Source organism: Cetorhinus maximus, chromosome 19 (assembly GCF_964194155.1).
Source record: "Cetorhinus maximus chromosome 19, sCetMax3.hap1.1, whole genome shotgun sequence".
In the NCBI taxonomy this organism is placed as follows: Eukaryota; Metazoa; Chordata; class Chondrichthyes; order Lamniformes; family Cetorhinidae; genus Cetorhinus; species Cetorhinus maximus.
In genome coordinates this window covers 32,305,203-32,331,506 of record NC_135897.1, presented here as the reverse complement: position 1 = coordinate 32,331,506, position 26,304 = coordinate 32,305,203, and the positions used below count along the sequence as shown (strand labels likewise).

Sequence of the window (26,304 nt, the reverse complement as noted above, 5' to 3'; positions counted from 1 at the left end):
TTGTTGTGATTTTTTGAAATTTGGCATTCTTATGTTTTTCCTGATGAGTGCAAGATGAAAAGATTCAGCAATGTGTTTCTCTTTACAGCAATATTTTTTTCCAATTCTGACTTAAGGTCATTAACCTGAAACATTAACTCTGTTCCTCTCTCCACAAATGCTGCCTGACCTGCTGAGCATTTCCAGCATTTTTTGTTTTTATTTCAAGATTTTTGCTCTGAACTTTCTTTTGTTTTGGTAAAAGTATGTGTGGTTTTCTTGAGGTTAAACAATTCTGCTGGGAGACCAGGCCTTGCATAAGGACAAAAACGAGGTTAGATCTTGCTTTGCTAAATGTGTCCCAGGGTCATTTTTCCAATTACAAAGTCCTATTGATTAGGAAAACCAATGAGGTGAATTAATCATTTTTACTTTCTTATTGCAAATTACCATAATGTCACACCTCAATACTTGATATTAGCTGTTCAGTAATGATGCTACATCAAAAATAGAGCAATTATTAAAACAGAAATCCAAATATCCTAAAACACATTTCCTTCACTTAATTCTCTTATGTACTGTTTCATCTCTCTTGCCTTGAACTACCAGCTGGAAAAACAGAGAATTTTTTAAGTGCACTGATGGAGTTTTTCTCTGAGGATAAGCCAACAGAAGGTGTGCTTGCCTGAGGCAAATAAAGATGAATCTAAGTCCTGCTGATGCATTTTTGGCATTGAACATTAAAGAGAATGTGCAGTCACTTTGAAATAACCACTGGGAACTAGACATTGAAAGTCTCAATGTAATGTTTTTATTCTGCATGGCACAAATTAATTTCATGTAATTTATATCACTGCATGCAGTGTGCAAAATACAATACACATACAATGACAATGTGCATAGATATGCTGCATATAATAAAAATAAATGTTCATATTTTTGGTGATTGACAAAGGTGTGCATTGAACATCTTTTTAGCTGATTTTCTTGAAAACTTGATGGCACACTTGGTCGCTACATGTTAGCTCCTGGAAGGGGATAAAAAAATCGATAAATTAGAATACATTATTTAGCATGTGACCAATGAAATAGTATATCCACAGGGTCAAGCTTGGCTGTGATGCTCCAACAGCTGAACAGCCCTTAACACTCATTGGTCATTTGTGCAAAATATCTAGAGGGTTCTTGTTGCTAACGCGACATATTCCCACAGGAGAGGCCAGGCGATGGAAGGAGATTAACTAAATAAAAACTACAGAAAGAAAAATTATTTTCTTTAACACACACTGAAATTTTAACTCAGAAGTGAGAAGCTGGCTGGGTGAGCAGGCAGTCGCAAGGAATTTGGCCAATTTTAAAGGCTGAGCCGCATTTGCGTGGCTCTGATCCACTACCGATCTGAAATGAACAAAAAAAAAGGCAGCTGGCCAGCTCCTGACAGTTGGAGATCAGGCAGTACAAAATTAAGTCACAGGGATGGTGTAACAACCCAGAAGGGTCACACATGCGGGAAATAGGAGACCCCAGGGTGGCAAAGGCTCAGACATTCCTTGTGGGGCCCAGAGGAGCACTGCTGCTCATCTTGGACTAACAAAAGGTCCACTGACCTTGCTACTATTCTCCTTCCTGCAAACAAGGCTTCACTGAGGGATCCACTAGGGCGAGCACCCCACTCAGTCAGCACTTCAAATATTATTGGGGCCCTATCTACATCATTGAACTCAAATTTGCATAAATATGTGATGCTCCTCCTGACCTGAAATACAATGGGGTTGAAATTGCAGTGTGACAGGGATGAAACGGGAGATTAACCCATTCTACCCCCACTCCCAATCTGATGGTTTCTGCTGGATAGGGGAAGTTAACATTCTCCTTTATATTTTGCAATAAGCACTGGACTATTTACTTCCTTTACTGCTGAGGTATGTGGATGCTGGTGAATATAACACTAATCCATTTCAGGTGCTTAAAGGGGTCATTTTTAACCACCTAAACCAGCAGTAAGGGCTTCAAAATGGGATTGCAGATTTACCACTTCATTAACAGTGGCTCTTTGATCACCACCATTTTGAAAGCCCATCTGATAGGAACATTTGAGCCCACCAAGCTCCACTGACCACCTTAAAGTTAAAGCATACCCAAGAGTGTTATCAGCAATTGCTGCCACAATGGCAATGTTGTCTCTCCTCTCCTGTACTTTTACACCAACCACAGAACAACCCTTTTCCCTGTATGACATTTTTCCATTTCCCATACTACCTATCCTATGGCCTTTCCGAATGATGTGCCAAACTACTGTCAAAATATGAGCAGTTTTCTATTTGTGTTGACTTGGGACTGGATTCAAACTGCCAAACTCATTTTACATGAGATCTGTACAGTGGAGAAAAGCTCCCATCCAAATACTTATGGCTGGATTGAAAGGGCAATACACCAACCTATTTTATTATTCAGTTCAAATTCACTTTTCTTCTAAAGTCACTTTTCTCCTCTCTTGTTTCTATATTATGTAATTCTCTATTGCTTGCATATGGCCATTGCAGAGGATGGGATGTGGGCAAGGTTAGCATGTTTGCTTGTTTCTAGTTGCCCTGAAGATGTGATGGTGGGCTTCATCTTTGAACCATTTATTTGCTGCATATGATCCACAGATCAACGATTCACAGTAACTGTTCATGTATGTTGTTCATAGAGAGACAACTGGTGAGTTACATACAGGCAGTGCTTTGGAGGAGAGGCAGGAATCAGATCCAGTGGCAATGATTTTCTTTTACTCTCATCAGGTAGCATCATTCTCTTACTGTGAGGCCCAGGTGCATTTTATACTTGAACTGGAACTATTGGAACATTGACTTCAAAGCAATTGTTCACCCATATTTTACAATAATACAATTGAACAATCAGTTTTGTTTGGCAAAGCAGTTGGCCCCAGCATTCATTTAAGTAATATATCATTACATTACAGATTTAGCTTTAATGAGAGTATTGTGTAATCATCCTGTGCAGTATTTCCTACCAAGTGCAGTTTATCACCCTCAATCCAATGCTTCCAGCCTCTGTTGGCCTTTTCACCCTTCTGAACGCAGATGAGTTTGTCTCCATCCCACTTCACCAGTGTCTGTAAGAAAACAAGCACATTTACTATTAAACTTCAAGACTAATGAGTATAATTACTTTGTGTGGCTGAGCAATGCAGACCAGGCAGGTCCTTGATTCAATGTCTAGTCTGTGCCGGACTAGCTGATCTCGGTTGTGTTGCTACAATTGACCTCTTTGTCCTGGGGTAGGGCATGAAAGTTCAGCAATGCTTTTTGTTCCTGACTGGTTTCCCATAACCTCTGCTATAAGCATGTATGTGCACGTATGTATCAATATTGGTTCTGATGCCCATGTAGACAAATAGTTTGCCTACACTCGCTGTCAAGGCTCACTCCTGAACGATGGCCACTAGGGTGAGGTACAAGAGGGTATCTGGTATTTATGCAACCATATCCCAACATCTTTTGGGGATAACCCATAAGAATTTAGTTTTAAGAAAATCTAATTTTGAAAATTTATCTCATTTATTCTATTGCCACAAGTGTCAGCTGGACTCCAGAACACAAGTTCCCTCGGAACGAGGGGTAAAAATTATGCAGCTGTGTCCGAAATAGCATTTGGTGCCTGACTTTCCCTCACCAATAAAATCTATAGGTGCTTCCCGTCATTGGTATCTAAAACGTCAAATAAAAAGAGGCATGCTAGGAGCTTGTCTCTTCTTTTGACCTAAAAAATGTTCTTTTTGGATGATAAGTGACTGTAGTACCTGTTCATTTGCACTTTAAATTACAATAGTTCCTCCACATGTTCCTTCATGTAGGTGAAACTGTCTGTATTAGAGATGTTTTACCAATGCTGAGGCATAGATAATCAACAAGTCAAAATGGTGGGGTTCTTATTTATGATGCTTAACTAGTGATACAATCCCTACGGCAGGCTCACCTATACTAAGTAGCAATAGTTATACCTATTTGCATTGACAAATGAAGGAACATGATGTGGGATAATAGGAAGCCTGAGTTCACTATTAGAAACTTACAGAAGACGGGATATAGAACATCTTTCCCTTCTGGATTTTGGAAGGGGGATGGAAGATGCTGAAGATCAACACCCCACTCCGAGCAGGCATGGAAGCCATGGGAACTAATAAACCTCAGCTAAAGAATCATGGAATCATAAAATAATTTCATCGCTGAAGGAGGCCATTTACTCTGTCATGTCTTGCTGCCTCACTGCAAGAGCAACTCAGCTCATCCCACTCCGCAGTCCTTTCCCAGTAGTTGGGCAGAATTCCTGGGAATGCCTGGGATTATCCACAAGCATATGACCAAGCTGCTGCCAGGAAACAGGGAGGCAGGGCCAGGGAGAGAAGCCAAGGGCTCCGGTTTTTCTCCTGTTTCCAGGCTCCTTATTCCACCCACCCCACCACCCCACTCCACTCCTCCTTTCCCTCCCCCTCAATCATGCATGATATTTTTCCCCTTTCAAGATTCACCAATCGATTCACCAAACAATCACAGGAAGGTTCTAGTAAAATGATAACGCACATTGCTGGGACCTGATTACAAAGCATCTGATATATATGCAGCATGGGTCATTAATATTACGAGCCGCAACAATATAATGCAGTGTTAGTTTATGTGCACCCTATAGGTGATCCCACCATGACAATTAAACATACCAGAGAGTACAAGTTTTACTTTAACATCATCGTGCAATATTATTAATTTGACAGGAAAGCATCCCATTGGTTAATTATAACACTGCTCAGATAATAACACTGCTTGCCTCAACCCTCATTAACATGTTCTGCACATTGCACCATATGGACACGGTGACAGTAACTTCATATTTGGGAGGAAGATTCAATACTTGTAACCCAGACAAACTGCACAAGATCTTTTCTATTCGGCGGAAGAAGTAGAAGACTTTCTCCAGACTGGGTGCATGATATTATTCAATATTATTATTTCATACAAGGGGTGTAACTGGATTCTATTTTCAGGAATCTCATAGGGTAGATAAATCAAATGATTCCTGAACAACAAAGTGGAATGATTGAACAACTTAGGTCTTCACTGTCAATGAGAAGTGTTGGAGCCCTCGGGTGTCTCTGTGCGACACAACTTTTAAGAGGCGAGAGGCCAAAGACTGAATAGTTCACAGTTCTATCTCTGTTTTCTTGATAAGCAAGTCTGAAGACTCTCCTGATTGCTGCTTCTTACTACAATATATTTTCAATATTGACTATGCAACACAGCTTTATCACGATATTTCAATACCTCAAAAAACTTATAAGAGCACTAAGATAGGCTGGGATAACAGATAGGTAGACAAAAGGACAAGATTGAAGTCAATGAGAATCATGTGCAGTGTTAGGCTACTGATTCACTTTGAACCCATTATGTACTTCTGTCCTGGAAATTTCATTCCACAAAGCCTGCTTCCATTAACAATAAAATAAACAGAACCCCAGCCATGATTCCACCCTCTGTTCTCAAGATAATTATGGATGATAAAGGCCATCTAGCCCAGCTCATTTCATCCATCCAAATGACATACAAACATAAAAACATATTAGGAGCAGGAGCAAGGCATTCAGCCCCTCGAGCCTGCTCTGCCATTTGATAATATTGCCTACATTGACTAGTGACTACAACTCAAGAGTACTGAATTAACAGTAAAGTGATTTGGGACATCATAAAAGGTGCTGTATAAATGTAGGTTTTGTCTTTCTTTTATTGCACCTGCATGCAGTAAGCAGATGACTGTAGCAATGGGGAAATTGGAGGCCCAATGCTGTTTCTCTAAGAAGAATTAATCATGGAGCAATCAACTGTTGTTGGGAAAGTAGCTACAAAGAAATCATTACATTTGCAAAACAATCTATCTCTGTAACTAATACAACCTTACCATTCTGACTTCATTGGCTTCAACCCACAATATACCATAAATGGCATCTGCCCCTTTTACGCTAATGACACTATCCCCAGGTCATGTGATCTTGCCTAACAAGTATTATTCTTAAAGGTACATTACGCACTAAATAAAACCATAATTACTACATTCTTCCCCCTTTAACTCCGCTATACATATCATGTTTACAAGTACATATTTTTCAAGACAATGTAATATTTACACTGGGTAAGGAACTTATAAATTCAGTCTTTCAGGTGGTTTCTGGTACGTGTGGAATGTCGCAGCTCCACAACTTCAGATTCTTTGTCAGGAGCCTCCTTTTCCGGAGTTGCCTGAACATTAGGTGCTTCGGTGGGCACTTGCAGTTCTGTGTGCTCAACTCTTACAGGAACATCAGACATGTCAGTCCTGGGTTGAGTATTCTCAACAGGAAACACAGACCCAGTCATGATCACCGGTGGAACCAAATCTTGGAGATTTGTCTGTCTTCTTTAAATGGTCCACATGTTTACGAATGATCCAGCCTTCCACCTCCACGTGGTAAGTTGGAGGTCCGGTCACCACATTTATTTCACCTGGTAACCAAAGTTTTTCACGTATACTGACTCTCCTACGGTAAATTTCCTCTCACAACTATGCCAGTCGTGTCTAGTTTTCTGGCTTCCCTGGCTCCTTTCCACCTTCCCCTCTAAATTTGGCATTATTAAGCTCAATCTCATCCTGAGATGGCGTTTCAACAATAACTCCGTAGGTGTAGCACCTGTTGTTGCATGATGGATAGTCCTGTAATAAAAAAGAAAGCACACCAGCTTGGTTGCCAAGAAAACGCCAGTTAGCTTTTTCATGCCTGCCTTGAACATTTGAACTGCCCTTTCAGCCAATCAGTTTGATGAAGGGTGCTAAGGCGCTGTTTTCACATGAGTGATACCGTTGAGGTTGATTAACTGTTGAAACTCAGCACTCATAAATGCCGTATCATTATTGGAAATAACTACTTCTGGTGGTCTGTGAAATGCTAAACTCTGACATAGTTTCTCAATTGTAGCAGCAGACATTGGTGATTTCACCTCATAAATGATCAAACATTTTGAATGAGCAATGACAATAAGCAGAAACATTGTTCCCAGGAAAGGTCCAACGCAGTCAATGTATAACTGCACCCAGGGTCTACCTGGCCAGTCCCATGGGTGTAATGGAGCTGTGACTGGCAACTTTTGCAGTTGCTGACATTGCACACAGTGCTTTACTAAACTTCCTATTTTGCCATCCATCCCAGGCCACCATAGATAACTGCGTACTATGGTCTTCAGTCGGGAAATTCCTGGGTGGGCACTGTGTAATTCAATTAAAAGTGGCTCCCTTCCCTTTGGAGGAGCTATCACTCGTGCTCTCCACAATAAGGTACCATCCTGGCTGGGATTTCATATCTTCTCATGGCTTCATTTCATCAGATACAGTAAAACACGTTCCTGTGGAACTGAGACGTGCTCATCATTTTCTTGTAAACGACTAAGGGCATCAGCATTTGCGATTTGATTGCCAGGCCTATGTACAAAAGTGTGTTTGTATGCTGCCAGAATTAAGCCCTATTGGTACTTCTGTATCTTCGTTCTACATGTCTTCTTCTCCCTAGCACAGACTTTAATCTCGGCCTTGTTTTTGACTTCACTGTTGGCTAGACTTCTCTCAGATGCAAGCTCAACTTGTCTGAGCTCAGTGGCTGAGTCTCCCAAAATTTCATTACCTGTCTGTTTCTTGGGGAATTCTGCAACTTTTGTTTCCAAAGCCTTTTTGGCTTCATTTAGCTAATTCTTCAGCTCTTCTGTCTCTTTTTTGTATTTGTTTGCTGCCTCCTGGAAAATTGAACATTGTTGCCTCTTCTCTGCCAACTCATTCTTTAGTTTGTTCAGAGAGGTGTTGAATTCATTCTGTTTCTCTTCATACTTTTCCAGAGGTACAAACTTTGACCTGAGGGAATCTTGTAGTGTGTGAACATCTTTCAACGGGTTTTCTTTTTCCCTTCGAAGGCTGCTCACCTCGTCTCGAACTCTGTCATCAAGCAGGGTCTCCTCGAGTTCCTTCTGCTGTTCTTCCAGGTTTTGGCTTAAGACAGCCTGCATTTCTTCAGGTTGTTGAGTCTTTGCACACTCTTTTTTTAAAACAGGAATGCTTCCAGCTTCCTTTTGGAATCTCAGTGGCCAATCAAGGTTGATTTCCCTTAGCCAATTTTGCCCTTGAAGGCTTGGTCCTCTGCCTCTCAATACTAACACTGGTAGCTTTGCCGATTGGCTTCCATAATGGACAGTTACTCTGCTTATGCCTTTTACTTGAATGTCTTTACCCGTATTTGTTTTTAGCTTGGCATCTGTTTCTTCTAAACTTAACTGATGTTCACCATTATTCAAATATTTGAAGGTATGTTCCCCAATTACTGTAGTGGAAGCTCCCATGTCCATTTCCATTCTAACAGCTTTGCCATTTACTTTCACTGTGACAAGCATTGGTTCTGTATTTCCAACTTTCAGATTAAAAATCGAGTAAATGTCTGAATTTGTTGTTTCAGGCTCTTCTACATTATAGATTTCATTGGACTTCTTTTGTTTACAAGCCTGCTTGAATCTTTCTTTGCACTGCCTCATCATATGTCCATTTCTATGACAATAGTAGCAATCGATTTTTTTTAAACTGCCAATCGTTAAAAGACTGATTGTTTCCACCTCTATTAAAATTATTCTTTGATTGCGCTGTTAAGTTAGATTTCTTTATTCTTCAACTAGTGGGTGCCGTTTCCCGCTTCTCAGCAGAATCTTGCTTTTCGCTCCACTTACAGCTGAGGCTTCTCACCCAATGTGAAGGACAGCACTATTTTGCACATCCTGTACTGCTTTTGAATCTCTTACTGCGCTTTCCATGGCGAAGTACAGTGCCGATTACTTTTTAACTTGATTTCTTCTGTTCAATCCAGTTTTATCCTCATCGCCAGTTTGTTGCAGGATGGCCAGTTGTGCTATCACTGATAGAGTTGATCAGCAGACACTTCTTGGGTGGAAACATTAAGTTTATTTACAATATACTCGGCAGCAACTACACGTGTGTTTTCAACTCCAACTCTATCTCTACATTAAATGCTGAGGTAGCCCAAGCTACTCTCCTATTGGGTACTATAGGTCATGTGATCTTGCATAACAAGTATTATTCTTAAAGGTACATTACACACTAAATAAAATCATAATTAATAATTACTACAGTACCCCAACATTGTGCCTCCCACTGGCCTCTAAAACCTGACCCCCTTCCCCACCTCCCTGGGGTCTCCGATCCCTCCCCGGCTAAAATGCCAGGACTTACCTTAAAGTCCAACACCCATGTTTTTCCTCCTTAGGGACTGCCTATCGTCTCAGCAGCAGCCAAAATTTGCTTCTGGCGCTGCTGGGTCTACAGAGCTGCCAGCCAGTCTCATTGGCTAGCAGCTCTCCAGGGCAGGTCTTCCTGTCCCTGAGGGGTGGAAGTCCCACTCTTTCTTCATTCAGACCGCCCCCAGTGTATTATTGCTGCAGGGTGCCCAGATTTAAAGTCGGCGTGGTTCCGACCAACTTTTCGACCGGGCTGGGGAGGCGAGGAACACATCCGCTGCAAAATTCATCTCAAGAAAATTATAAAAAGGTGAAAATGACTACAAAAATATCCTCAGGAAAAGTAATCTTTGCTGTGTACCTTGACTGTTCTATTATCTAGGCCTTTTGTGTGCTCCTCAAATTCTTCTCCAACTGTGTAATCCAGGTTGTAGTTTCTAAAGGTACTCAGAGATTTGGTGGTAAACTTGTCTCCTTCTTGTTTGATTTCTTTTGTCTGCTTGAGATGAAGTGCAATCTTCCTGGTGGCAAAGTCTATGTCTGTAATGGAGAGATGAGAGTAAGTTTAGCATGAGGAATCTAAACCTTCCATTGGTATGGTTTTATTTCAGCTTACTGTCTGCTTAAAATGTTGTGTCTTGTTATCAGATTGAAGAATTTATATCCAAGCCTTATACACTGTGACATAACATTATATAGAGGTAAAAATTACACTTCAGGCCTGTAGAGATAAGCTTGAGGGGAATGATCAAGACTGTATTTGGTGAAAACATTATTACACAGCTGGGTCTTTTCTATATAATGTGGGTAGTGAAGTTTCAGTTACAGCTGGAAAATTGTAGTTGTATTTGTTTCTGTGAGCAAGTTAACTTTTTTTTTAAAAAGGAAGTATTTTTGCCCAGCCTGGCACTGTGATCATACTCAGAAGCTGTTTCCAATGAAACTGTTTAGGCTGTAGCTGGTGCCATATTGAGGACTGCCATCAGCAGATGTCAGACAATTGGCAATAATGAAAACCTACTAACTTAAGCCATGAGGATTCATTGACCTGTCATGCTTAGTAGCCTAGATGAAGAATATAATAATTCAGAATCTTATGCCTCTGGGCTATAATGGAAACTTTCTGTCACCATCTGCTTAATAAGCTACTGCAGGTTTGTCAACAAACTGGGTTATGGGTCACTCTAGCTTTGATAACTAATAAACATGATAACATAAAGCTTGCCATTCTCCTGAATTGGTGCAAGGATTTGTGTCCAGTGGTCACAATAGTTTCCAGAATTCCCAGCATTTAGCCAAACTTCTTTCAAACTACTTGTCTTCAACAGCAGCCAATATTTCAAAAGTATTTTAATTATATTCAGAATAAAGAAACCCAAAAATGATTACAAAGGAAGAATCCATTGGAACCACTGTTTGTTTCAAGATTGAAGCTTGAGTCATAGAAATATCTGTCATCTGAACTCCAAGATTAGATGATAATATTGAACCGTTCTTCTCCATATATTTTTTAAAAATCTACAGTTTCATTTTATGTTGAAATTTTGTTAAAGTTTTAATCAATTTTTGTGCCAGTTGGCCACACTTTGTTAATATGTGATGCTGCCAGAAATTAATAATTGGGCAGGAGTCAAAAATCCTAGGTTAACCTGTCAATTCTTATTAGGAAATTCTATAGCAAAACTGAATAAGACATGAGCCCTTTTGGTTCAGTTGTCAGTAAAATGAAAGATATAAAAATCCATGGCTTAAATAGAGAAAAGAGTCTCAAGGCAGCCTTGGTTACTTCAATTAGATTTTCTTTACCTATTGTTTAGTGCGCTTTAAATAAAGTTCAAAATTATCGCGCTACACTGCGAGCATTTTCAACTACTTATATGTGGATTTAAATTGATCAAGAACAGACTTACTCTATGATTCAAAGATTCAGTTCTTTTCAAACAGATATGTTCCAATAGCCCCCAACAAAGCTGCAGTGTTAATTTACTGCCACGCAGTCACTTCATTTTAAAGTTTGTAACAGCAGCTATCATTTGTCACCAAGAATGACCAGTTTAATAAACCAATAAATTCACCTCTGAACATGAGGCTCTGAGACAATTCCTTAAATTGCTGAAGAAATGATGATTTAACACAATGATAGACCAACACATTGTGTCTCTGTGCTGTCTGGGGCAAACTCGAAGTCAACAATAGAGCCTCCGCCAGACGAATGAAGGAAAAAGTCATGGGGTGAGATATATTTTATCCTTTGAAAATTTTTCAGTAGTCCCCTAAGAGCATTGAATCCTTGCTGCTTGCACTGTTCTACAAATGTTGAAGCCCTTCAGTACCTTGCTTTTTCAATCATGAGCATTATCCAGCTGGCTATTCTATCATAAAGAGAATCATAACTGATTGTAATCACACTTGAAGCCCAACTGCCCATACTTTCCAGCAGGATCCATTGGGTACTGATTAGTAGAGACAACATTTGACCTATTCTTCCCTTTGCTAGCCCAGGAAAACTGAGCTGAGTTTTCCAGCTCAGTGATGTGGCTACCCACTGCGCGGCCAATGATGCCACTTATGGGCCCAATTAAGGGCCACTTGCTGCTTCCGCCAGTATTTTGCCTGCAAGAGAAGGGCCTGCTGCAACATGGGGTGATCGCCATGTAAATCCTGACAACCTCCCAAGAGGTTCCAGGGGTGGAGAGGGAGCCCTCTTTAATAGCCAAACAGGCGACAGCAGATTGGCTGCCTGTTACACACTTTGCCCAAATCACTTTGCTGATCCTCAGCCACCCATTTTGTACTCTGGGCAGAATTCTTACCTCAGCAAGAGGGCACGTGCGTAAAATCACACGCGTTGACGTCGGGCCAGCATCCTGGTGTCAATGCGCAGCCATGCGATATTTTAGTTGGCAGGCACATTGCCGAACCCCGCGCGCACCCATCGACAATTAAATGGCCTATTAAGGCCATTAAAAAGATAATTAACTTAAATTTTTTGCTGCCGGTCTAATCCTACGGTTGGCGGGCAAGCAAAAAGGTCAAGCGGCCTTTGCACCTTTTAGGAAACCTCATCCACAGGCGAGATGAGGTTTCCAACAGCAAATAAAAATAAAATAAAACATTTTATATTTCATTTATAACATGTCCCTGCTCGTGTGACAGAGGGGATATGTTTTATAACATTTTTAAAATCTTTATTATTTTTTTTTAAATTGTTTATCTCCCTGAGGCAGCTCTGTGCCTCAGGGAGATTTTCAAGCACGCACTTGCCCTCCTCCCCCACCCCCCCACCCCCTAGCCACCCCCCACCCCCCCACAACACCACCACGCCCCCCCAACACAAGCAGCACTGGGTGCTGCCACTCGCATTTCACGCTGGGCAGGCCTTGATTGGCCCACCAGCATGAAATTGCCTTCCAGCCCCGATCGCAGGCGGCAGTCGGCTTCCTGACCGCCCCCACCCTCCCCCACCGAACCTGCCCGACAAGGGCAAAATTCTGCCCCTCTGTTAAAGTTAAATATACCCCTATTCATTTCATTGTGCTTTATTTCTAACAGATATTTTTTAAAGTACAGATAGAAAGCTGCCATTTACTTGTCAAAGGACAACGTCTATGCTTCTTATATTTATGTCATTTTAGTACTACATACTCTTTGGTGCATGGGTATCAGTTCAGCACTGATGCAGCAGAAGCTAGTATTAAGATTACATAAGTATGTTAGTAGAACTGCACACTCCACCCTATGGTTCAGTTGCTAAAGGCAAGGCATGATTGACACAAGTAGAAAGGAAAATCTTATTTTCATTTTTGATTTCCAATCTGTTCTGAGTTACCTGTTCTCAGACACGTGGCAGTTAAAGTGCTGCAATTGGCCTCAATCATCCTGGACTGGAAGGGGGGGAAAATGAACCAGAATTTCCACTTCCAGTGGCCCATGTTGAACAAAATGAGCGAGGACAGGATCAAAACAAAAACAGAAATACCTGGAAAAACTCAGCAGGTCTGGCAGCATCGGCGGAGAAAAGCAAAGTTGACGTTTCGAGTCCTCATGACCCTTCAACAGAACTAAGTAAAAATAGGAAAGGGGTGAAATATAAGCCGGTTCAGGGAGGGGAGGGGGGGGAGAGTTGTGGGGTTGGGGGGGGCTGCTGCCGGGACAAGCAAGCAGTGACAGGAGGAACAAGGCAAAAGAGAGATTCGAAAATCCTGAAGAAGAGTAGTACAAAACTTCTTCAAGGTAGGCATTTCTTGAAGAGAAGTGGCAGCCAATTAAACACAGAGATAAAAACAAAAAACTGCGGATGCTGGAAATCCTAAAAAAAAAACAGAAATACCTGGAAAAACTCAGCAGGTCTGGCAGCATCGGCGGAGAAGAGCAAAGTTGGTTTTTATCTCTGAGGACAGGATCAAACATGGACATTGCCCATGGTCAAGCAACCTGTTTAGACTCAGACTGTGAATAATGCAGAGGCAGCAGAGATGACTGCTCCCCACAGAACTATACTCCAATAGGAGTTGGTACCTCTAGATAAAGAGGATGAGACAGAAGGGACAAAACTGACAAGAGAGCTTCTATACTTCTTGAAGAATAAAAATGACTGTCTGCAAAAGAAAGACAGAATACGATTTAACAATGAAGTTTAATTAGCAAGCTTTCCTATCTTTGAGCATATACTTATAATGTCATAAATGAGAAACTGAGAGACTCACTGATAGCAGTCATCCTATTGCTCTGATTGTTCTGGCACAAAGAAATTAAACTGGCTCCAAAATCAGACACACTTAGACCTCCAACATGTATTAAACCATTGTTGCAAAATTGGTGCCAATTTCAACCCACCTGCCTCGTGAACTCAGTTTGCACCAGTACTAATTTAGATGCATATTAGTCCCTTTGACAGAGGACTAGATGCCAAATTCTCTCTCAAAATCACACAACATGCTTTTTCTCGGTGGACTCCCATTGTTTTAATTTAAAAAATAATGAAAATTATTTTTAACTATATACAGATAGATGTAGAATATGTGGCTCAGCTCATCTGGTAGTGAAACCTTCACCCTTGCTTTTCCTCCTCTAGTTTTGACTATTCCGTTATTCACCCTTCCAATTTCCATATTGCATAAACTTGAAATCATCCAAAACTCTGCTGTCCATATCCTAACTCACACCAAGTACCATTCACCCAACAGCCCTGTGCTCACTGACCTACATTGCTTCAATTTTAAAATTCTCATCCTTAAATCTAAATCACTCCATGGCTTCATCTCTCCTTATCTCTGTAACCTCCTCCAGCCCCACAACCCTCAAATGTATCTGCATTCCTCTTGCGAGTTCCCAATTTTAATCACCCCATCAACATGGGCTGTGCCTTTAGTTGTCACTGCAGCTTATAAATATTAGCTGTTTATGTTGGCTCTAAGCTCTGCAATTCCCTCCCTAAGCTGCTCTACCTCTTGCTCATTCATCAAGGTTACCTTAAAACCTACCTTTACAACCAAAGCTTTGGTTCTAATATCTCCTTATGTGGCTGTGTGTCCAACTTTGTTTTATAACACTTCTGTGAAGTGCTTTAGGATGTTGTACTACTTTAAAAGCACAATATAAATGCAAATTGTTTCGTGGTATTGTAAATAAGTAAATTGTACCCGTCTCATTTTTAAGTGGAGATTAAAGGGAATACTTTAATTCTGGATCAACGGTGACTCAATGATGTAAATTATTAATAGCTACATCCATGTAAATAGCATAAATTCTTGAAGGCTAAACAGGCTAACAGTTAATCAATTGTGAAGGAAGTTTGCATACCAAGTGAATCCCAGTAGACACAAAATTATTTTACTGCCAACTGGATTTTGAGAACTGGTCAAGCTTTTTTATAAATGTATTTTCAGATTGTTGATGGTGCAGCTTGCTTACATATCAATTGTTACTCATGTTAAGTTGCCCAGAAAGCTAATTTTAAGGTAATTAAGAGCTCAAATCCAACTACTGAAGAAGTGTTGCAATTCTTATGATTTCTGCTGACTGCACAGAAGTAAGCTTTCCTTTTAATTCCATAATTGTTGGAGATACTTCAGTTTACACCATGCTAATATTGGAAGTGTTACAATGCCCCTGAATTCTCTGTCAAATGTCAGTTTAACTTTGGTGGTGGACCACGGTATTTATCGTTGAGAAGATTCACTTGTAACTGATATATGAGAGTTTTATGCCAAAGCCTCGCAACGTGCAAATTTCCTCAATTGTTTGCACCGCCTCTGAGGTACATCCACCAAAATCCTCGACTACTCACTTACATTGCCACACATAAAAGATCTGCTCATGTGCACTTCCTGGATTTACGCACATAATACATAATTCTGGGGTTCAAAATTCATTTGTCCTGATTTTCCGGCGCAGGCGGGTGATTCATGAACCACTCACGCAGTTTGGAAACAAGGTGGGCAGCACCTAAATTCGTGTCCCCCATTTCCCTAATTGTAATGTGGCCCCTTGTGGCTCCCATGCTGAGCTGGCAGCCTCTGCACACTGCAGGGGGCCAAGCAGCATTCTGAAGAAACCACGTTCCCCAGGCAAGCTTCCGTTTTTAAAAGCGCAATCCCTGGTGAAGTTGCTGCAATGCACTATAGGCTGCTGGATAATCTCACTGGAGCACTGAGAGACAAGGAGGATGTCACAAAGGAAAGGACTCCCCACTTTAGTAATGCTATGCTGGACACACTGCTCAGAGAGATGGGGGCCATGAAAGAGTCTTGTTCATGCCAGAGGCAGGAAGCCATCAAGAACGAGCCTCCTCAGTGAATGGGAGCATGTGACAAGGACAGTTAATAGGAACATAGGACTTAGGAGCAGCAGTAGGCCATTCGGCCCTTCAAGCCTGCTCCACCATTTGATAAGATCATGGCTGATCTGCTTGTGGTCTCAACTCTGCTTTCCAATCTGCACCCACCACCCCATAACCCTTGACTCCCTTCACCATTCACGACTCCTCAGATACTGAAGCAGTCCATGTCCAAATGCAGCAAGGCCTGGACAACATCCAGGCTTGGGCTGAAAAGTGGCAAGTAACATTCACGCCACACAAGTGTCAGGTAATGACCATCTCCAACAAGAGAGAATCCAACCATCACCCCTTGAAGTTCAATGACATTACCATCACTGAATCCCCCACTATCAACATCTTGTGGGTTACCATTGACCAGAAACTGAACTGGACTAGCCATATAAATAGCATGGCTACAAGAGCAGGTCAGAGGCTCAGAATCCTGTGATGAGTAACTCACCTCCTGACTCCCCAAAGCCTGTCCACCATCTACAAAGCACAAGTCAGGAGTGTGATGGAATACTCCCCACTTGCCTGGATGAGTGCAGCACCCACAACACTCAAGAAGCTGGACACTGTCCAGCACAAAGCAGCCCACTTGATTGGCACCACATCCATAAACATTCACTCCCTCCACCACCAACGCACAGTAGCAGCAGTGTGTACATCTACAAGATGCACTGCAGGAATTTACCAAGACTCCTTAGACAGCACCTTCCAAACCCATGACCACTATCGTCTAGAAGGACAAGGGCAGCAGATAGATGGGAACACCACCACTTGTAAGTTCCCCTCCAAGTAACTCACCATCCTGACTTGGAAATATATCACTGGAGCAGGGCCAGAAGGAGGAGGCAGAGGGGTCACCTCTCACCTGAGGACAAAGAGGAAATCGCCAGCGTCACACCATCTGTGCCAGGCAGATACTAGCACTTCGGTGGGAATTAGATCTTTGGCTAGTGTCCTGGAGCAAAGCGGTGAGGGCATTTCACACTTGCTTGAGGTGCAAGCAGAAACAGAGAGTGCCCAGGGCACCGGCAGTCGGAGGACTGCAGGGGACCTGGCACATGCTCGGTCGGTGGCTGATGATGTGCCTCTGGAGTCGCCTGTGAGGCAGCAAATGCTGGAAGTGCAGCGGGGTATGCGGGAGGATCTGGCAGAGATACATAAGGCTATGCATGGTATGGTGCCCGTGCTGGAGGAGTCCACACGGAGCATCACCAATGCAGTGAGCCTCATATCCGAGCGCCATGATTCCTCCATGGAGAGAGTGGCGACTCTCGTGGAGAGGCTCCTCCAAAAGAACAATCAGAGGATTTCCTGGGTTTGCGCTTGGATCTGCAAGCCCTCACCGGCATTGACCTCAGCTGGTCAGTGCCAGTGTGGGAGATGATCTGGGCACTAAGTTTCCCAGCTCGGTGCCCATCCATCTATGGTGAACAGGGAAGTCCAAAGCGACCTCACATCGGTGCAGGAGCTGCCTGTCATCTCTGCGAGCTCCTCTCAGGGCGCTCTGGATGAGGGCAGCAGCTCCTCCACCCCTCTGCCAGTAACCTTGACATCCATTGAGGCTGCGGCGTCTGGGGAGATGCCAGCTGTGGAACTGGCCGCCCCCTCCCAGGCGGGGCCATTAAAGGCTCCACGGGCCAGAGGATGTCCACCAAGGTCATCGAGGCCAACAGGACCACAGAGTGAGCAGGCTGTCTCAGATGCCAGTGTCAGCGAGAGGACAGCACCAATACGTAGCACCCGTAAGTATAAATTTAAGGCACCTTAGACACGCCACGGGTTTCTCACTGGTGCTTTGATGTTGGCCCATAGTAATTCATTAAAACTTGATGTGATGTGCAACACCTTTTTTCTTTAGTTTCTGAAGTGACGTTTGTTATCTCAATAAATTTTGATATGTTGCCATGCCTCAGGGTGATTCCTTACTTCTGCAGGTGAATGGTTACCCATGATGTTATGAGGGAGTTGTTTGACATTGAACTTTATTGACAAGGGCCTTAGTTTATGTTACTATCCAGGCAGATTTAGCACTCAGTTATCGAGTACGGGGCCTGCAGCCCTGGCATGTGCTGAAGGTCCATCTGTGGTATGCTAATTGATGGTCCCTTAGATGAAAGCCTCCCAGGTGTTCCTGCCTCCCTGGAGTATGGCCAGGTCAGCATCTACCCCTCAGTGTTCTCCTGTGCATGCTCATCCTCGGACTCACTGCTGGACTCATTGTGTGCATCCAGAGCAACTGCATCTACATCTTCCTCATCCACTGCGTCCCCCCTTTCCAGTGCAAGACTGTGGAGAGCGCAGCATGCAACCACCATCAGTGACACACGATCTGGGGGGTACTGGAATGCGCCCCCTGAACAGTCCAGGCATCAGAAGCGCATCTTGAGAAGACCGATGGCTCTCTCCACCACAGCCCTTGTGGTGCCTTGGCTCCTATTGTACCGCTGCTCAGCTTCTGTTCTTGGATGGCGGAGAGGCGTCATGAGACACCTTCTGAGGGGATAGCCCTTGTTGCCCAGCAGCCATCCATCCAGCTGGGCTGGAGCACTGAAGAGCCCCGGCACCTGGGAGTGTCTGAGGATGTAGGTGTCGTGGGAGCTGCCCGGGTACCTTGCACAGACTTGTAGAATCAGCATCCTGTGATCACACACTATCTGCACGTTCATGGAGTGGAAGCCCTTCCTGTTGACGAAGTCACTGGGCTCACCTGCTGGCACCTTGATGGCCACATGTGGGTAGTCTATTGCACCCTGGACACGGGGGAAGCCAGCAATGGCTGCGAAGCCTCTGGCTCACTCTGACTGGCTTGCCTCGTCCCAGCAGCAGTGGATGACGGTCAATGCACGCCTGAACAGAGCGTCTGTCACCTGCTTGACACAAGTGCGGGCAGCTGACTGGGAGACTCCACAAAGATCACTTGCTGACTCCTGGAAAGAGCCGGAGGCATAGAGGTTGGGGGCAGCTGTGACCTTTAGCGCCACTGGCATGGGGTGCCCACCCACACAGTTTGCGCAGATCAGGGGCCTATCACCTGACAGATGGAGGTCACTGCCTCCCTTGAGAGATGGAGCCTCCTTCGGCACTGCACCTCAGACATATTGTGGTAGCTGCTTCGCCACCTGTATACCCTGGCAGTCTTCTGTGGCCCCTTCCGCCTTAGACTTCCCATTGGCCCTGCACACCTTGTATCTACGCCTCCCCTCCCAAAGGTGGCCTCCCTGAAGGCTGAATGTATACTCCTGGCCTCCTCCCCCTTCTGGTCCTCCCTTCCTCCTCAGATGAGGTGCCTCCAGTGGAGACCACAACTCCCATTCTCAGGCTAAGGGAAGGCTTCCTGAAACCTGCAGGCCGCAAAATGATCTTTGCTGTAGAGTCCTGACCTGAAGGCTGTTACTCCTGTCCAAGCAGCTGGTATGAGTTTTCAAGTATTCCTGCTCACACAGCCAAGCATCAGTAACTTTCACAATTAAATATCTGACAGATAACATTTGCGACCCCACTCACCCCTCATCCCGCATGTGGATGAGGGACATACAAATGCCTCCTACCCGCCTGCCCGTTGCACCCATGTGACGTCTTGAAGATCACACGAGCCCCAAAAAATTGCAGTCAATTGCTGCCTCAAGGGTCTTAACTACATGAATAATTAATGGCAGGCACGCATCAGAGAACATCGCACACCCACCCACCTAAATATTGCTATGGCGCGAGGTGACGTCGGGATGCTCACCCGATATCACCGCTTGTCATTTTACGCATCGGCATGCAGGGCCCGGCCCCACGCACCAACAGGAAAATTCTGGCAAATGCTTCCCAAATAGGGAACCCACTCCATCAATAATATTCACACTTTTGGTTGTACAAACTGCCAGAGTGAGAAGTATGCAGGAGTTATTTATTCACTTAGCATCAGGTCTGTATTCAAATGACAAGGAAACAGAAAAAATGTACACAAATTTACCAGGATTCCCAGTCTAGTGTCCTAGTCCCTGGTAGTGAACTAAAAGGGCTGTAGAGGAGGTTACAACAGAGTATTTCAAGTACACTGACTAATTCTATCCTTATATACAGCCCTACCCTACTTCATCCCCCCATTGGATCCATGGCATCAGCTGACTCATGTTCATCCCCATACCCCAGAATTGCCTTCTTAAACTCTTACGCCTCTCTACCTCCATTCCTTTCAGACCCTCCTTATAACCCACCGCTTTGGCCAATTTTTTGGTCATCCTTTGTCTCAAAGGATTTTTATCTGATCATGCTTCTGTGAAGCATTCTCTGACACTTTTCTAAGTTAAAAGGAAGTTGGAATTTTATCTTAGAGGCTAAGGAATAAGGTTTAACATGGTGTGTTATGATTAATCCTCACCAACATATCTTGCACTTAAAAATGCATACTGGCTCAGATTTTCCCGTAACTTTTAATTGGGAGACATTCCCACTGTGGCAGGAACTCTGCCTGTCATGGACATATACCCATGGCCCTCCACAAATCAGGGCTAGTTATATTTTGGGTGCACGCTTTTGCCCAAGCTGGAGAGCTGCACTAAAAAGGGTTGTGGAAAATTGAGGTGCCTGGCCATAGTGGTAGGATGCAATAGCCTCCGTGCTAATGAATAACTGGCAAATTTGAAACAAAAACAGAAAATGCTGGAAAAACTCAGCAGGTCTAACAGCATCTGTGGAGAGAAAAAAAGAATTAATGTTTTGAGTCCTTATGACTCTTCTTCAGAGCTAAAGAGAAGTAAAAATGTAATGAAATTTATACTGTTTAAGAGGGGTGGGGCAGGTGGAGCTGGATAGAAGGCAAAGTGGAGTTAGGTGGAGGCAAAGGCGAGATTGCCAGAGATGTCATGGACAAAAGAACAAAGGAGTGTTAATGATAGTGGTACTGGCTAAAGGAGGTACTGATGGTGGCATTAAGGTCAGAAAGCAGAATGTGATAATAGCAGAACAAGGGTAAGCACTCTGGAAAGAACAACATGAATAAATGACAGATGGCCCTTCTGGGGGTGGGGTGGGGGAAAAAAGATTGAAAATTGGATAAAAGGCAGGATTAAAACAAGGACTAAAAATGAAAATAAATAAAAAATAAAAATAAGTGGATAAAAAATAAAAATTAAAAAATAAGATGGCAAATGTATTGTTTTATGGCTCAGCTTTGGCATATGGAGAACAATGCTCTATAAACACTTGTACAGGCTTTGGCTTCCTCCCCCAAAATATTTTTAGCTTCCCTGTGAACCTCAGAATGCTGGACATTTGACCTATTAAGGTGGTCACTCAATAGGCTCAAATGCCAGGAGATGTGTCAGAGGGCATATTTTCCTAATTGTTTTAACATACACCTGTCACATATGGGTGGGGCCATTCTACATTGCCGAGCCTGACTTAAATGGGGGGAGATACAGAGATGTGGTAATGTAATGGAAGGCATACCTGAGCAAATTTCCAACTGTGCCTGCTCTAGACCTGCTGAGGTGGGAGGAGCTGAATAATCTAGAGAAATCTTAATTTTCATTCCTACATTACCCCTATTATCATCATATAGTACTTGCGAGCCTTATTCATATATATTCAATATTTTTGTGACCTAAGCCTCCCCCTCACTTCTATGATTAATATTCATAGAGTTAGGAAAGAATTTCTATCCCACAATCAAATGGATAATGATTGCATAAAATTATCTTACCCTATTTATTGTGCAAATCTGGCATTTGATCAATGATTTGGACATAGCTTAACTTTGCCTATAACAATCCTACTTGGAAGATTTTTTGCAGATGAAGCAAAATTGCCCACATTTAATTTTGATCAAATTCCCTTGACATTCACATTACTGATTTCAGTTTATATAATCTTGAAAATTTACATATTAATAAGGAAATAGAATAATTAAATGAAAAGGAATAAAAAGAAATGACAATGGGAGAAGAATTTAAGAAATGCATTCTTAATATCCACTCATGGAAAGGATAATAATACAAGAATGATTTATCATGCATTTAGTTATTTCACAATGTTGGACTCGGATGGAAGCTGGGTATGTACACAATCACACAACTCAAGTAATGTGAGGATGGAACTATACATTTTGTTCACATCCTGATATCTTCAGCCTAGAATATTAAGTGTCCCTTACCAACTGTCAAGGGTAGAACTGTGCCACAGCAGCTTTAACCTGTTTGTAGAATAATCTGTATGTTGGCATGAGGGTAGATTTTCTGAGCTCCCTGTGGTGAAGTATTTTGGATGCCATGAGCTTGGATTGGAAAATAACAAACTGAGGACCTGTTGTTTTCCGATGCATGTTTTTGGCATGTAAGGTATCTCACCACAGGAGAGGATTTAGAAAATCTACCCTTACAAATAAGATGGCAAGAACTTAGAGCTCAAAATTCTGATATTTTGTAATCATTTTCAGGATGTGGGCATTTCTTGACCATCTCTAGTTGTCCAAAGTGACCATGGGGGCCTGGAATTTAAGGCATTAGCCAGAGATACACCCATTCTAAAATACACCTTACACTGTGATAGAATTGACTACTGACAGAACTTATGTTCACCCCAAAGTGATGCCTGCATGCAAACAGGATAATGACGGTAATAAGTGCTAGCATACCATAAAAGCCTTAAAGAGCTTAGTTTATGCACTGCATTCAATACCTTATGTGTATTAGAAGAGACAAAAAAAAAGAGAATTGAGAAGAGGTCATCTATATGTGCCTTTTCATTAGCATAAACTCATAAAGGACATAAAAACAGAAATGCTGGAAAGACTCAGCAAGTCTGGCAGATAGACCTGCTGAGTATTTCCAGCTTTTTTTTGTTTTTATTCCAGATTTCAAGTATTTGCAATACTTTGTTCTCGTCTTTTACAAAGGATAATGTTGTTTTCTTTTCTACTCAGTGTCTGCAGTAGATGAAAGGTGAAACAACGCCATTGATTTTGTCATAAATACACATCTGTTAAAGCAATTTATCAGAGAATATTTAGCAGATGATGCAATATTTTGTCAATATCTTTGGCATTATAACAGTATTCCCAATGGGTCAATACAGAAATTCACCACCTTGTATGTAATAATTTATGTGGGAGGCATGATCATTGCAAAATGAGACATTTTAGACAATAGATGAATTTTGTAAGAATTTTAGAAGGATAACCTTTCCAAATAAGTAGCTATTGTAATATACAGCCCGCTCCAGTAACAGAATAAATAGCCTGGCCTCACAATTGTTTTATGAAATTTCTGCATTCTTGGCCTAGCAGACCTGATCTACGAGAAAAGAGTCTTCCTAAAATTGTAAGAAAATCAAAACCAGTATTTTTTGTTCAGCACAAGAAATTCCCGGTATTATTCACTTCTGATTCCTAATGCATGAGGGGCAGTGACCAAGGACATGCTGGCAAGTTTACATGAAGGTCATCTAGGTCAAACAACTGCACCATACATAAATCCTAATCTAGAAAAATAACAAAAGCTAAACACAGGCATAGCCCCCAAAAAAGTTGACAACACAAGATTAACCTGGCATTGCTCTTCATTACTCATAGACTGCTCATCTGTACAGGTAACTTATCACAATGCAAGACATCCTTCAGGAAGGGAAGCAAGAATTAAAATGATTTGTATTATTGACAATATTGGCTCAGATTTTGAGATGGAAGTGGTGGTGAAATTGTCAGCAATGCCATCATCACTGCCCTGAAATTGACAGTAATTTTGGGAGTCCACATATGTGCACCTTAGTGTGGAGATCCAGAAATTGCTGACAGTGATTCCACATTTCTCCAAAGGGTGCACTACTGAACTCCCCAGACTGCAATCAATAGTAAATCAATGAATTGACAAGAATTTCCACTCTTACGCTAATTACCATTTTTGTGAGAACCCTTGAAAAATTTACATTCATCTTAATCCAATCATAATAATTTATTTCGCTCTCAACTATAAATAAAGGCATTCAGTGCTTTTAACTGCCTGGCCTGCTTTCCGTGAGAATACTTCAAAGTGATTGGCTGCTTGCCCTGCTTGCTGGTATTGCTGCTGCTAAATTCCTTGAGATCCCCTTGACTTGGTGCCAGATTTGAACTGATCTTGGGAATGAGCACAGAAATTACTAGATCTTTGTGGGCAGCTTTCTTCAAGGTCAGTGGCAAGCACCATTTGCTAATTACAAAATCCATGTAATTGGACAAAATTGGTTACTTATAGAAACATACCGGTCTTGAGTTGTTCTGCCACATTTTATTAGCTTCAAGATTATAACCTTCAACTCCATTTTCAATGTATAGGTTTTACACCAAGATTTTAAAAAAACATCTTTGTGATTGTCAGTCTTTCAATATATTCTATAGAGAAGTCAAAACTTACCCAATGCTTTCATGTAGCCATCAAAATTCTCATTTTCTATCATCTCCCACGAACCATTGTAATCTGCTGGCATCTTGTCAGTTTTCTGAAGCAGAGTCAAGATGAAGAAAATCTCTTTTGGAAGATCTACTAGGACAATGTGCTGAATGCATTTGCTTTTATACTCTTCGCACTTACCTCGTGAAGGTTCATAGTTCAACATGTTAGAGAATATTAACAGATAAGAGAATTGCATGACTTTCACCCATTGCACAAGCTCTTTTCACCTTTGCTTAGGTGGCAAATTCATGAACCAATTTAACTTGGCAAAGATTGTGTATTTCTGTTAATTTTTACACACTATTTTAGAATGTAATTGAGAAATGGAACAATGATGTGGGCAAGTCTTCTAGAATTAAACAGTTAAATCATCAGAAGGGTAACATAGTTATTATTGCTACTAATATCGCTGACAGGCTGAATTTATTTGATTGGATTGTTCAAAGTGTGTCTATATCAAATGGTCTAATTAATTTAATTAGATATGCTGCTTGTGACATATAAGATCCAATTTTAATCAGGAGCAGGAGTTGGGTGTGGGGGTTGAGTGCCGGCATGAACCAAGCAGCTTATCTGATAGCTTTGGGAGCTGAGCAGCCTGCCCATTTATGTATTAAAATTTTTAGGAGGCATACTTAAAATGGGAATGCACCTTTGTAGTGAGGTTGCATTTACTGCCATCATGGCAACACCATGGACACAAACCTTTTGTTGCGGAGTGGTTCCCTCATGTTTTCTGATGACACACCAAGGCTCCTTCAACAGAACCTTCCAAACCCACAACCTCTACCACCAAAAGGACAAGGGCAGCAGATGCATGGGAACACCACCACCTGCAAGTTCCCTTCCAAGTCACACACCATCCTGCCTTGGGACTATATTGCTGTTCATTCACTGTCACTGGGTTAAAATCCATCTCTGACACTTCCCTTCCCTTCCTTGACCTCTCTGTCTCAATTTCTGATGATAGGCTGTCCACCAATATCCATTACAAGCCTACCGACTCCCACAGCTACCTCGACTACAGCTCCTCACACCCCGCTTCCTGTAAGGACTCCATCCCATTCTCTCAGTTCCTTCGCCTCCGTCGCATCTGTTCTGATGACGCTACCTTCAAAAACAGTTCCTCTGACATGTCCTCCTTCTTCCTTAACCGAGGTTTTCCACCCACGGTCGTTGACAGGGCCCTCAACCGTGTCTGGCCCATCTCCCGCGCATCCGCCCTCACGCCTTCTCCTCCCTCCCAGAAACATGATAGGGTCCCCCTTGTCCTCACTTATCACCCCACCAGCCTCTGCATTCAAAGGATCATCCTCCGCCATTTCCGCCAACTCCAGCATGATGCCACCACCAAACACATCTTCCCTTCACCCCCCCTGACGGCATTCCGTAGGGATCGTTCCCTCCAGGACACCCTGGTCCACTCCTCCATCACCCCCTACTCCTCAACCCCCACTTATGGCACCTCCCCATGCCCACGCAGAAGATGCAACACCTGCCCCTTCACTTCCTCTCTCCTCACCGTCCAAGGGCCCAAACACTCCTTTCAAGTGAAGCAGCATTTCACTTGCATTTCCCCTAACTTAGTCTACTGCATTCGTTGCTCCCAATGCGGTCTCCTCTACATTGGAGAGACCAAACGCAAACTGGGCGACCGCTTTGCAGAACACCTGCGGTCTGTCCACAAGAAAGACCCAAACCTCCCTGTCTCTTGCCATTTTAACACACCACCCTGCTCTCTTGCCCACATGTCTGTCTTTGGCTTGCT

At 42.6% G+C, this 26,304-nt stretch overlaps 1 protein-coding gene across 1 annotated transcript; it reads right to left on the bottom strand.

Annotated features, from left to right (window-relative positions):
• Positions 1 to 769: 769 nt before the first annotated feature.
• Positions 770 to 24,660, bottom strand: LOC144693729 (retinol-binding protein 2-like). The gene is made up of 4 exons (XM_078563673.1): positions 24,498 to 24,660; positions 9,652 to 9,830; positions 2,996 to 3,097; positions 770 to 1,007 (listed from the first exon to the last, which is right to left on the bottom strand). The coding sequence occupies exons 1-4, from the start codon at positions 24,568 to 24,570 to the stop codon at positions 954 to 956; spliced, it is 408 nt and encodes a 135-aa protein (XP_078419799.1). The 5' UTR covers positions 24,571 to 24,660; the 3' UTR covers positions 770 to 953.
• Between the last annotated feature and the right edge of the window lie 1,644 nt (positions 24,661 to 26,304).

Bases quoted from the DNA above. Each gene is read 5' to 3' on its own strand.
- LOC144693729 (XM_078563673.1), bottom strand. From the start codon at position 24,570: ATGCCAGCAGATTACAATGGTTCGTGGGAGATGATAGAAAATGAGAAT. The intron at 3,098-9,651 runs GTACACAGCAAA...GTTTTCTTACAG, and splicing joins TAGATAATAGAACAGTCAAG to ACACTGGTGAAGTGGGATGG. The intron at 1,008-2,995 runs GTAGGAAATACT...ATCCCCTTCCAG, and splicing joins AGGGTGATAAACTGCACTTG to GAGCTAACATGTAGCGACCA.